Genomic DNA, 13,843 nt, shown 5'->3' with positions numbered 1-13,843 from the left:
CTTGGTTCCACTTCTATCTATCCAACTGTTGCCACAGCATCTCCAACAATGGAGACTCTTCCCACCCAACCCCCGCCCCCACCATCTTTAACTGTAGAGCTTCCTCAAGATCTTTGACCATTCCTCTGCCTCATCTATATCTTGCCACACGGGCTGGATTAGTGGGCTATAATTAATTATTATTGCCAATTTGGGTATTTAAATACAAACCTAAATTGATCTCCAGCGAGAGTTTGCCTTTCTTTAGCTCCAGTGTGATACAATCTCCCCTCTGTCCTTCTCCATGCAACATGACTCCGTCACTTTGCATCGTTTTGAACTTCAAAGAAATGATGTCCTTGACCGTGCTCATGCTCTTTTGATTGAATCTGTAAAGTAGGGAACTTCTGCCGTCAAAGTCAGCTACGTCAGATTCTACAGAGGAAGAAAAAGTATTCATGTCAAATTTCGAAAACGTTCTTTGATGTCTCATGCCAAAGCTAAAACTGAGGGGTTCAATATCCATACAGCATCAGCTACCATGACTTCAGCTGAAAATCCAGGGAAGCTCTGGAGGCACAGCATCAATACCATCGGCAGGATTTTCCACTGAAGTTACAGAAACCAATCTGGAGAACCCATGGAAGAATTCATCACTCACCATCAAATACGTATTAACTTATTTCCATTGACCTCATCCTCATATCTGATCACAATGGGATTGAGACCTTCTCACTATGCCACCCCCCCTCCCCCTCCTGAACACCCCCACTATGGATTTGAGCACATTGCCAGACAATTGCCATCTCCAACAAGAGAGAATCTAACTAACTCCTCTTGACATTCAATGGCATTACCGTCGCAGAACCCCCACTATCAACATCCTGGGGGTCACCATTGACCATAGACTGAACTGGACCAGCCACATAGGCACTGTGGCTGCAAAAGCAGGTCAGAGGCTGAGAATTCTGCAGTGAGTAACTCACATCCTGACTCCACAAAGCCTGTCCACCATTTACACTGGTCAAGTCAGGAGTGTGATGGAATACTGTCCACTTGCCTGGATGAGTGCAGCTCCAACAGCACTCAAGAAGCTCGACACCATCCAGGACAAAGTATCTGATTAATCAGCACCATCTTAAACATTCGCTCCCTCCACAACTGACACACAGTGGCAGCAGTGTACACTGTACACAAGATGCACTGCAATAATTTGGCATGGATCCTCTCTCTGATAGTATCTTCCAAACCTGCAAACCTTTCCCAACTAGAAGGGCAAGGGCAGCAGATGCATGGGAACAACATCATCGACAAGTTCTCCTCCCACCTATACAGCATCCCGATTTGGAAATATATTGCCATATCTTCATTGTTGCTGAATCAAAAACCTGCAACTCCCTTCACAACAGCACTGTGGGTGCACCTACACCAGATGGACTGCAGTGGTTCAAGAAGGCAGCTCACAGCCACCTTCTTAAGGGCAATTAGGGTTGGTCAACAAATGTTGGCCTTGCCAGCGATGCCCATATCTAATGAAAGAAAAATGGGGAAGGCAATGGCTATTATCTATTCAGTTGCACATAAAAGATCCCACAATACCATCCAAAGTAGAGTATAAAGTTCTCCTGGTGTCTTGGTCAAAGCTAGAGAAATATGATATGCTCAACCATGTCAAAGGCTAAAGAGGGATCAAGGAGGATGAGGATGGATAATGCACCATCGTCACAGTCAATGAAATGTAACTTTAGTTAGGCCTCTTTTGCAGCTGTGCAGCTACAGAAACCTGTTGGAGAAATTGAAACATAGGTCAGGATTTTACGGCTCCTCCCGCCAGCGGGATATTACAGTCCAGCCCAACTGATTAGAGGTTTAAATGGCTCGCCCCATCCACCGAGGTGGGGGGGAGACACACCGTATAAAATCCTAGGCATAGAATCAAAGGAAAGATGGACTTGGATTCTGGAGCTGAAAGGGTTGGTTGAAGATGAGGCAGTAGCTTGTAAGGATGTAAGCGTAGCGTGGTTTTTCTGAGGAAAGTACAATAATGGAAGTTTTGAAAGAAGGTGAGACAGTAACCTTGGAGACAAAACCATTTATATTGTCGGCTAGGATAGGGACAGCTAGGAAAGTGCTGAGGTTAGCAACATAATAGGAGCGGAGTTAAGGGAGCAGAAGGTTCGTATTATAGATGAAATGACCTCAGAGACACAAGGAGAGGGGATAAGAAAGAAACAGCTCCAACAACACTCAAGAAACTTGACACCTTCCAGGACAAAGCAGCCCCGCTTGATTGGCACCCCATCCACTAACATTCACTCCCTCCACCACCGATGCACAGTGGCAGCAAGTGTTTACCATCTACAAGATGCATTTCAGGAGCTCACCAAGCCTCTTTAGACAGCACCTTCCAAACCCACAACTGCTATCATCTAGGAGAACAAGGGCAGCAGGCACGAGAGAACACCTGAAAGTTTCCCTTCAAGTCACTCACCATCCTGACTTGGAAATATATTGCCGTTCCTTCACTGTCGCTGGGTCAAAATCCTGGAACTCCCTCCCTAACAGCATTATGGGTGTACCTACAGGGACTGTAGCGGTTCAGGAAGGCAGCTCAACACCACCTTCTCAAGGGCAATTAGGAATGGGCAATAAATGCTGGCCTAGCCAGCGATGCCCACATCCCATGAATAAATTTTTAAAAATGAGAGAGAGATGGAGGTTTAAGGCTGGTGCAGCAGTCAGCTTACAGCAGCTATGGTTTTGTGATTAGCAAAAGGGAACAAGCAGCAGAGATAGCTGAACTGATGGTCTCAACCTCAGTGACAATGAAGTTCATCAACTTTTCACACTTGCTGGATGGAATTTAATGCTCTCCCCGATGGTGAGGAGGTGGGGAGAGGTGGGGAGGGTGGGGGGGTGGGGGGTGGGGGGTTGGGACCCTGCCACCTGCCACCTTCCCATGTCCACCCTGAGTAAGTCCATGTTGGGAAGACCCGCTGCAAATTGAGGCCTGTAAATGGGCAATTAATGCGGCCAGCACTAGTATTAACCCACTAACTGGTAGAGGGTGAGGCGGTGTCGGGGAGGCGGGTGCTCGCCATGCAGGGGGCATGACAAGCAGGCTCCCGGGAAGTAGAGGGTTTGGTGTCTCATTCAAAGGCACTCAGTGCCTGATTGAGGGATGCGGCATCAGGAAGAGGTGACCCCCTGAGAGCCACCCCTTGCCCTTGTCGCTGACCCCCTCCCTCCAGCATGACATACCTCTTCCCCAAAGCCCATCCCCCACCCAACCCCTCTCCTGCCATCACTCGCCTATGGCTTGGGATCCAGTGACGCTCCTAGGCAGCTGGTTTTGTCATGTTGGCAGCAGCCACTGCCTCACCACTGGCTCTGCTGTTCAATAGAGCTTCAGGCTGACCAGCAACTCTCAGCTGGCCCCAAGGAAAGGCCTACTACTGTCCTGTTAAGTGCCTGAGTGGTACTTAATTTGACAGCCCTTGCCTAAAAGGTGACATAGGACTCTCGCTGGCTCGCCAACTAGGAAGCAATGTCCCCATCACCTCCATTACATACCAACCACTGGTGAATGTGAAAGTGAGGGGACAAGGGAGTGGGGTTTAAGGAGATGGTCAGTGGTGGATAAAAGAAGCTGGGTACCATCTACGCTCAGCTGGGTGATTTTGGAATAGTGACGCAGCCTGATTTAGCGATAGATGGCTAAATCAATTATCAATCAGGAAATCTCACGTCTTCAGCTTGGTTGTGGATGGTCACTTGCCAGGGCCAATCCGGGCCTTGGCTTATATCCCTTCTGAAAGGCAGCACCTCCAACATTACTGCACTTCCTAAATGTTGCACTGAAATGTCAGTTTAGATCATGCCCTGGCGTTTCCACTCAGGACACAATCAGCAAATTGTACCCTGAAGGCACCCGTTAGCTGCACTAGTTACATCCAAATTTCCACACAAATTGGTTAGCATAAGCCCAAAGGCAAAGCCTCCCATGAATTGGCAGAGTCCAGCACTGTAATCGATTTGTGAATGGGACAGGGCATTCTTCAACATCACAAAGAAAATTCAGATTGCCAGGAAATAAGCAACTTCAGTTCACCAGCTTTAATGAGCCACTGATTTATATGTCAGCCATGGCTCCATTGGTAGTATACTTACTGCTGAGTTACCATAGTTGTGAGTTCAAGCCCGATTTCAGAATTTAAGCACAAAATCTAGACTGGCACTCCAGTCTAGTGCTGAGGGATCACTGTACTCTCAGAAACACTACCTTTCTGATGAGATGTTAAACTGAGGTCCTGTTGGCCCTCTTAGGTAGACATAAAAAATCTATTTTTGAAGAAAAGCAGGGAAGTTATCCCTATTGTCCTGGTCAATATTTACCTTGTCAACAGCACAAAAAAAGCATATCTGATCGCTAACACAATACTGTTTGGAGTCTCCTCTACATTCGGAAACCAAACGCAGACTGGGTGACCGCTTTGCACAACATCTCGGTTCTGTCTGCAAGCATGGCCCCTGCAATGCTCCAGTAATGACCCCTGCAATGTCCTAGTAATGCTCAACACACGCTTGATTATAAGTACCTCATCTTCCGTTCAGACGTTACAGCTTTCTGGGCTCAACATTGAGCTTAACAACTTCAAACCATGAACTCTGTCCTCCATTTTGTACTTTTTCCCCTAGTGCCAGTCTGCATTTTGTTCTCATGATTTGCTTTCAAACAACATGGATCTTTATTTTGATATTAACACATGCTGCTATTTTGCTTTCACACCATGCTGACCTTTATTCTGCTATTAACACCTACTCTGGACCAATGCTCTGTTCCTTCACCACTATGACTCCCATTCTCTTTGCCTTTTGTTCCCTGACATCTTTGTAATTGAATCTCCCCTGCCCTCTAAGCAATCCCTGACCTTCCCTTTTCGCTCCACCTGGCCCAGCCCTCCTTTCAACAGCTTAAATCCCATCACATTTCTTCCTCTCATTAGTTCTGAAGAAGAGTCATATCAGGCTCAAAACATTAACTCTGTTGCTCTCTGTGCAGATGTGCTAGACCTGCTTAGTTTTTCCAGTACTTTCTGTGTATATTTCAGATCTCCAGCATCTGCAGTATTTTGCTTTTATTTTACTGTCTGTGGGATTTGCTGTGCGCAAATTAGCTGCTACGTTTCCTATTTGACAACAGTGGCTACACTTTAAAAGTACTTCATTTGCTGTAAAAAAACTTTGAGACATCCAGTGGTCATGAAAGGTGCTATATAAATGCGAGTCTTTCTGTTTTATTATTTCTGCAGCCACAGGGCAAGATTGTGGCTTCAGTTGATTGTTGGTCACTGTTGTCTATAATTAACTAAATGGTATTTCTGCAGCAGCACACGGCAGACCAGTGCCTTCAATTGGTTGCTGCCCACTGCTGGCCTGTGATTAACACTGGATTAATGTGACAATAGGTATCTATGCGAAACCCCGAACAAGTGCAACGGGTGGATACTTGCCTTTCTGACCTGGGAGCATGGCCAGTTGTGGAGACGAGACTGCTTCAGGAAGAGGCTATTGAATCCATGCAAAAGATTGGTGATGTCCGAGTGTAAAGTAGGAAAGGACGTAACACTCACTTTAAATTCCTTGATCTTTTACGCAATTTGGGGCAAGGCAAAAGTGGACAAGAAATGAAAGGTGGAAACAGAGAGGCTTTAAATAAGCACAACAAAATCTTTAGCAGCTGTATTCTCCTGATTAGACACTTTACAGCCTTTTGGACTCAAGTGAGTTCAGGAGTTTCAGAACATGGCCGCTGGTCCCATTTTATCTGGACAGCAATTGCGCCAACAGCCCTTTTGGTACGTAATTTCTCCAAGTTTCCATTCTGCTACAGACATTCCTCTTTGTTCTTTCCTCCCTTCCAAGTGAAATATTGTGAAGTTCTGAGTTATTGAGAAATATGTTTTGCATACAAATTAGTTCAAAGGAATACTACAATACCTCCCAGCATCAGTCGTCCCTAAGCACCCCGCTCCCCCACCCCAGCCAATCATCACAAAGTTTTGCCACATTAGCCCAGGACTTCTCAGAGTGGTCGATTGACAGGCATCAGATTATGTAAGGAATGGAAGAAATTCTAAAGAAATTTTCTTTTGTATTATATGGTGCTGTGTAAAAAATTGTTTTCTTCAACAATCTAGAATTACAATCAATGAATTTCCATTGTGGAAAGCAATATATATTCATTTGATTTGAACTTTCAAAATATTATTTCTTTCTTCAGTGTGAGAGTAGGTTTGCATGCCTGAGTCCTTAATAACTGTCAGCATTGATGGAAAAAATTACTGAAAGAATCCAAATAAGTCAGCACTGCATGCTTGCGAATTATAGGGAAAATATAATTTTCCTTTCAAAATAATTGATTTCAGTCACTGTTATTATATAACTTTCATACCATAATTGAATGCAGAGTTTTTTTTTCTGCAGGTTTGTCCCTTTGCAGTTGTTCAGCATGCACCTCTCTTTGTTAGAAAGTCGACTTTGATACATATTGACCTCTGATTAGGTCAGTAGCATCCAATTCACAGAATAAAATAATTAAAAATATAAGAGCCCATGAGGAGTAATGTGCGGAATTATATTCCACCTACTTTCAATAAAAGTTTACAGAAAATCTTCAAGCCATTGACAAGAATATATTGATAAAAGCAAAAAACTGCGGATGCTGGAAATCCAAAATAAAAACAAAAATACCTGGAAAAACTCAGCAGGTTTGACAGCATCTGCACATCACCAGCTTCAACACCTCTTTGTGCTTTTATCTATGACATTTTTTGGTTATCTCCACCTATCGCTGGCCCTCTAGCCAGCTCTACCTGTCCCACCTCACCCCTTTAACCAGCTTATATTTCACCGCTTTTCTATTTTTCCTTAGTTCTGTTGAAGAGTCATACGGACTCGAAACGTTAACTGTATTCCTCTCCGCAGATGCTGCCAGACCTGCTGAGTTTTTTCAGGTATTTTTGTTTTTGTTTTGACAAGAATATATTGCCCATAGTTATGAACAAGTGGCCAACCAGGCCATCATAAAGGAGGAGCAATAAACTAGCAAGCACAAGGATGGGCTAAATCCTTAGTTACATTATCAGAGCTGCTTTATGTGATGAAGGAAAATCTTATCAGAAGCTGTTCAGTACTTCCTTGCAATACCATTCTGAAATAAAATCAGGTGTTGGCCTGCAACTTCCTCCATGGTGAGTTGAGTGTTAAGTCCCAGGTATTAGGGGAGTTGGTGTTGTAGTGGTAATATCACTGTGCTAGTAATCAATAAAGCCCAGGTTAGTGCTCATAACAACTGGTGAAATTTAAATTGAATTAATAAAATTTGGAATTGAAAGCTAAGGCAGAATTTTTCGCTCGGTGTGCGCCTGACACTCACAAGCGTGAAATAAAGCGTGTTGACGTCAGTCGAGCGTGCCGATGGCAATGCGCACTCTTGCAAAAGTTAGGTTGGCCGCTCACAATTAAAAGGCCTATTAAGGTGATTAAGTTAACAATTGCGCTGAATCTTTCACTGCCCATTCAACCTAACGGTTGACAGGCAAGCAAAAAGGCCAGGCTGGCTTTGCGTTTTTTTAATAAACCTAAAGCAAATAAAAATGAAATAAAAAGTTTACACTTGAATTAAAAACATGTCCCTGCTCATGTGACAGTGTCACATGAGGGGACATGTTTCATGACATTTTTATTTTGTTCATTAGTTTTTTCAAAACAGCACTTCATCTCCCTGAGGTAGCTTCGTGCCTCAAGGAGATTGAAGCACTCTTTCGCGCGCATGCGTGAAGTTCGCGTTAGGCCCGCTCGCACTCCTGCCCCCGACCGCACAGGCAGCGCTCAGAACTGCTGCTCACATTCCATGCTGGGCGGGCCTTACTTGGTCCGCCCACGTAAAATCGTGGTGTGGTGCCGATTGCGGGCGGCAGTTGGCTTCCTGACTGCCCCTGCTCGCCCCCGCCAAAGGCAAAATTCTGCCCCTAGGCCAGAATTCTTACCTTGTTGGGCGGGCGGTCCCCACCGGCTTGGCGGCGGGCGGGCAGCCAAACTCCGCCGCCGAAACGGGGCCTGCTGCCATTTTGAGTGGGCGGGCCAATTAAGGACCGCCCAGTGGCCTGCCCGACGGGAAGCGCTATGCCCTTCCTGTGCAGGGGGTGGAGGGATTCCCCATCTGTCAAAGTGCGCTCTTACGTGCATCCGCGCGGAAGAGCGCACTGCTCCCTGAGACTAAGTGGTGTCTCAGGGAGATCACTGACAGTGTAAAAAACATTAAAAATAGAAAAATATAAAAAATTAACATGTCCCCCTCATGTGACAATGTCACATGAGATGGGACATGTTAATAAAATGGACATAAACTTTATTGAACTTTTAAAAAAGACATGAAACCTCATCCCGCCAGTGGATGAGGTTTAATTTATTATCAGGAGCCCACTGGGGCTCCTGGCCTGCCCGCCAGCCTTAAAGTTGGACAGGCAGGGCCTTTAATGATCTTAAACAAAAACAGAAATACCTGGAAAAACTCAGCAGGTCTAGCAGCATCGGCGGAGAAGAGCACAGTTAACATTTCGAGTCCTCATGATCCTTCAACAGAACTAAGTAAAAATAGGAGAGGGTGAAATATAAGCGGGTTTAAGGTGGGTGGGGGGGAGAAGTGGGGGGGGTGGTTGTAGGGACAAGCAAGCAGTGATAGGAGCAGATAACCAAAATATGTCACAGACAAAAGAACAAAGAGGTGTTGAAGGTGGTGATATTATCTAAAAGAATGTGCTAATTAAGAATGGATAGCAGGATGAGCAAGGTACAGATAGCTCTAGTGGGGGTGGGGTGAAATAAGACTAAAAGGGCATAAAAGGTATAGATTTAAAAATAATGGAAATAGGTGGGAAAAGAAAAATCTATATAAATTATTGGAAAAAGCAAAAGGGAGGGGGAAGAAATGGAAAGGGAGTGGGGATGGAGGAGGGAGTTCAAGATCTAAAGTTGTTGAACTCAATATTCAGTCCGGAAGGCTGTAAAGTGCCTAGTTGGAAGATGAGGTGCTGTTCCTCCAGTTTGCGTTGAGCTTCACTGGAATAATGCAGCAAGCCAAGGACAGACATGTGGGCAAGAGAGCAGGGTGGAGTGTTGAAATGGCAAGCGACAGGGAGGTCTGGGTCATTCTTGCGGACAGACCGAAGGTGTTCTGATCTTAATTAGCCTGTCAATGGTCTTAATTGACCATTGGCAGGTCGGAGGGCGGACAGCTGATTTTGCTGTCCGCCCGCCTTCCTAAAAATTTAAAGGAACCGGGATGACGTCGGGGGTTCCTCCCGATGTCATCCCGCATCATTTTCCCGTCGGCGAGCAGGCCCCGCCCCCAAATCGCTGATGGGAAAATTCTGGCTCTAGTCTCAGTAATGAAACTATTGTCACTTACCAAAAAAAAAAATCTGGTTCACTAATATCCTTTAGGGAAGGAAATCTGCTGTCCATGCGAGGCCTACATGTGACTCCAGACCCACAGTACTGAGGTTGACTCTTTACTGCCGTCTGAAATGGCCAATCAGTTCAGGGAAAATTAGGGATAGGCAACATTGCCCACATCCCATGTCAGAATAAACAAAAATATGCCACCAGAGGGAACCTACAAGAAGAGGCCAGGCACCACTCCATAGGAAAGAAGGTCAAGTTGCCTTGGCGTTCTGCAGCCAGGTACAGAGCAACACTAGTAAAGACTAGAATTCATGGCACACAGTGAACTATTAAATATGTGAAACAGTACAAAATAACTCCCCCAAAAAAACGTTTTTGGGAAAAACTTAAATATCCTTGAGAAATATTAGCTCAGACGACTCTCCATTATCAAGGAGACCATTTCACCAACCGGATTGTTGCAAAGTCTCCAAATAATGATTCTTCTTTTCATTTATAATTCTCTTTCTATTTTAGGTTACCAACATATATTTATTATTGTATTTTGTATTAACAATAAAAACATCATTAATCAAAATATAATAGCAAACAATGAAAATTGTTGCCGCAGTCTGACTTGCTCATAACACAAAATCTTGACTACAGGCCAAAATCTTCACAAAATGAAGCTGATTCCATGTGGGACATTTACCATTACTGAACAACTGTTTTCTTTTTACCTGCTTTTTACCTCCTCCTTTCTCACTATCCAAGGTTCCAGATACCCCTTCCAGGTGAAACAGGGATTTACTTGTCCTCCCTTCAGTTTAGTGCATCATATTCGCTGCTCATAATGAGGTCTCCTCTCCATCGAGAAGACCACATGCAGACTGGAAGACCGCTTTGCAGAGCATCTCCATTCGCTTTGCAAGCATGACTCTGGAGCTTGTGTTACAACCAGGGAGGGACGAAATGACTCCCCTATTCTCCAACTCCAGGTTTGACCATAACAGGGTTCTTTTTTGAGAACTTAGAGGGGGTGAGCTTTGCCGATTCTGTAAGAGTCCCACTATTTACACACTTTGAGGTTGCATAGAATTATTCAGACAGGTTTTCTCAGATTTACCAAAGAACAAGATAAGTTTTGAAAACTATTTCCTGAGCTAAAAAAAGAGCTGGATGAATGAGGGGAGATAGTGGCATAGTGGTATTGTCACTAAACTAGTAATCTAGATACCCAGGGTAATGCTCTAGAGACACAGGTTTGAATTCCACCACTGCAGATGGTAAAGTTTGAACCTAATAAAAATAGGAATTAAAAACCTGATGATGGCTGGAAGATAATTGTTGTAAAATCCCATCTGGTTCACTAACTCCCTTTTGAAAAGGAAATTTGCTAGCCTACATGTGACTCTAGACCCACAGTAATGTGGTTGACTCTTCGGAACAGACAATAAATGCTGGCCTAGCCAGCAATGCCCACATTCCACAAATGGTATTTTTAAAAATCGCAACCACTATTCACATGGCCACATGCTGTAGTCAGGACCCCCCCCACACACACACACACCAGTACAGATGGCAGAGTAAGCTTAGAGCATTTTTACAGTTCATGAAAAATAAATCAAAGGAGTTTATTGTTAGCTGTTCCTTGGCTGGTTTCAATGCGCTGGCTCCTCAGGGTAGCATCCTTAAGGAGGTTCTGAAGGAATGTCTTTGACACGAAATGTTAACTTTGTTTTTCTCTCCACAGGTGTTGCCAGACCTGCTGAGTATTTCCTGCATTTTATTTCAGATTTCCAGCATCTGCAGTATTTTGTTCTGGTTTTTCAGTTGTTGACTGATTGGATACTTCAGCATGTCCTGTTTTCACTTTGGAACATTTGATCTGTGACTATTCAGGCCTTAATTCTTCAGAAAAGCATGGTTTCCCTTTGCTTGAGCTGTCAGCTGCGTCTCAGATTCGGGGCCAGTGCTCTTTTGAGCATATGCGTGAAGGAGCACTTCAAACTCCCTGAGGCACCTCAGGGAGATTGAATCGCTATTGAAATGATTAAATAAATGGGTTAAAAATTTATTTAAACATGTCTCCTCACATGTGACCGTGTCACGTGAGATGGGACACACTTTTATATTTAGGAATTTTAAAAAATGTAATTAATAAAATCTTTAGGGAACCTCATCCCACTCGTGGATGAGGTTTCCTAAAAATTATGAAGGCTGCTTGGCCTTTTCACTTGCCGGCAACCTTAAGGTTGGACAGGCACCATTAACAATTACATTAATTACTTCCTTAATGGCCTTAATAGGCTGTTTAAATATCGGCGGGCGCGCAGCCAACTCAGGCACGCGCCCGCCGAATGAAACATCACTGGACGCACGCCTGACGTCATTTTACGCGTCGGCGTGTCGGGCCTGCCCCTGCATGCCAACTGAAACATCCTGCCCCAAGTGACAGGTGCCACCCCAAACAAATGCTATGGACCCCTCATCAACTCACCCAAGACGCTTGTCACACTGTGAGCTAACTGGCCTCACTGAACTCCATCTTTCACATGAGGGTTTCCAATCTCCACTCTCAAAGAACCTGCTTTCGACTTTTCTCCCAAACAAAGCTTTCTCTCAAAGATCTTCCGCAAGGGCCCACCTCCAGGGTTTCAAACTCCCCTTCTAATGTTCCTCTCTCCTGGTTCACCACGTGTATTCAAGTCTTGCCTTCATGCACTCTCAGTTACTCAGTCACACCAGCAGAACAGCACTGCTTCACATGCCCATAGTAAGGAGTCACCAATCTTTAGCTGTCTCCTCGAATGTTCTGGCTTCTCACAAGCCTATTTTGCTTTAAGTCCACATCCTGCAGCTTTCTCTCCTTAAGCTTGGAGCCTTCCTCTGCTCCTCACTCTTAACTTCACTTAACAGGACATTTTCTAGATTCCTGTTCTTCTTTTGACTAGAAGGTCTTCTTGAGACTTTTCTCCTGTTTCACTCCCTGGTTTTGGCTTCTTCTCTAGTTTTGGGCTTGCTTTGTCCCTTTGTCCCTCTACTACGCTGTTTCCCCTGGCAACTCCTTTCAGCTGAACTGAAAACTATTTTTTCTGTTTTTCTCTGTATCTGTGAATCCCTCTCTCTGGACCCCTGTTGCTAGGCAACAGCACAGTTTTTTTTCTACTTTGTGTTTGCTTTAACTTCCCTCATTAAAATGCAGGCATTTTTAAAATTGAAACCAAAACTCAAGTCCCCCTTTCTTAACACATATTACAGAAATACAAATTAAGCTTAAGCTTAAAGCTAAAGCTCATTCCTAACATCCACAAATACAAATATAACTTACTTAAATTATCTCTAGTTCCTAGCAATTGGTAGAAGGATTTGAGGGGAAATGAGGAAAAAAAAAATTCACCCAGAGGGTGGTGGGTGTCTGGAATTCACTGCCAAATTTGTGGTTGAGGCTGAAACGCCCAACTCATTTAAAAGGTAGCTGGATCTACACCTGAAGCGTTGTGACCTGCAAGACTACGGACCAGGCGCTGGAAAGTGAGATTAAAAAGAGTGGCTAGTTTCTTTTTTTTTCTCTCTTTTTGGCCGGCACAGACACAATGGGCTGAATGGCCTCTTTCTGCTCCATAACCCTTCTATGGTTCTAAGAACAGGGGCAGGCTCCTGGTGTTCTGCCAGCATTTATTCTCCAACCAATAGCACTAACAAAAAAACCTCATTGTTGTTTGGTGGGACTATACTGTGTGCAAATTGACTGCTGTGCAACCTTATATACAACGGTGACCATAGTTGAGAAGTGCCTCATTAATTCTGAAGCATTGTGAGATGTTCTGCAGCCACGCAAGGTACTATATAGACGCAAGTATATTATTTCCTTCGTTAAAAGCACTTACTTACCAAGAAATAACTTTGATAGCTTAAAATGCATTGCTGGTTGATCTACTAATCTCAGTAACTGTCCTTCACCTTTGAAGCCCAGATTTAAATCCATTTGGGGGAAGGAGATGAATGTCTCGTCTCACTGACAGCTGCTCAGATCCCAAAAAAAAATAAATGGAAGGTTCTGTGAGTCATCGCCAAGTCTGCAATGACCTTCTGTCCACCTAATCTCCCTGTCTCAGGTCTTCAGAGAGCAAATGGTTTGATATGTGACAATGCAGATAGAGAAAGCACAACAAGGCAAAAATCTGATTAGCTGCAATCCTGGCTGGAGAAGGTGAGTAGCATAAAAACATTAAAAAAATATAGAAAAAAACTCCATTATTTGACAAAAACACTAATCGCACTCAGTGCTAACAAGAAAAATGGATAATTAATATGAGGAGATAAAAGCATGGAGCCAGTGACTCAATGAAGATGCAAAGAAAGCACACCAACAAATTATGTTATTCAGCTGACTGATTTTCTTTTCCTTAAAGAA

At 44.1% G+C, this 13,843-nt stretch overlaps 1 protein-coding gene across 1 annotated transcript in view; it reads right to left on the bottom strand.

Annotated features, from left to right (window-relative positions):
* LOC144686219 (contactin-associated protein-like 5) overlaps nt 1-13,843 on the bottom strand; it is a 738,881-nt gene that overhangs the window by 462,782 nt on the left and 262,256 nt on the right. The window contains exon 6 of the mRNA XM_078551310.1: nt 211-414. Coding sequence (XP_078407436.1) covers nt 211-414 — 204 coding nt within the window. The remainder of the gene's footprint in view (nt 1-210; nt 415-13,843) is intronic.

This window comes from Cetorhinus maximus, chromosome 11, assembly GCF_964194155.1.
Source record: "Cetorhinus maximus chromosome 11, sCetMax3.hap1.1, whole genome shotgun sequence".
Lineage (NCBI taxonomy): Eukaryota > Metazoa > Chordata > Chondrichthyes > Lamniformes > Cetorhinidae > Cetorhinus > Cetorhinus maximus.
This window is presented reverse-complemented; position numbering and strand designations above follow the sequence as displayed.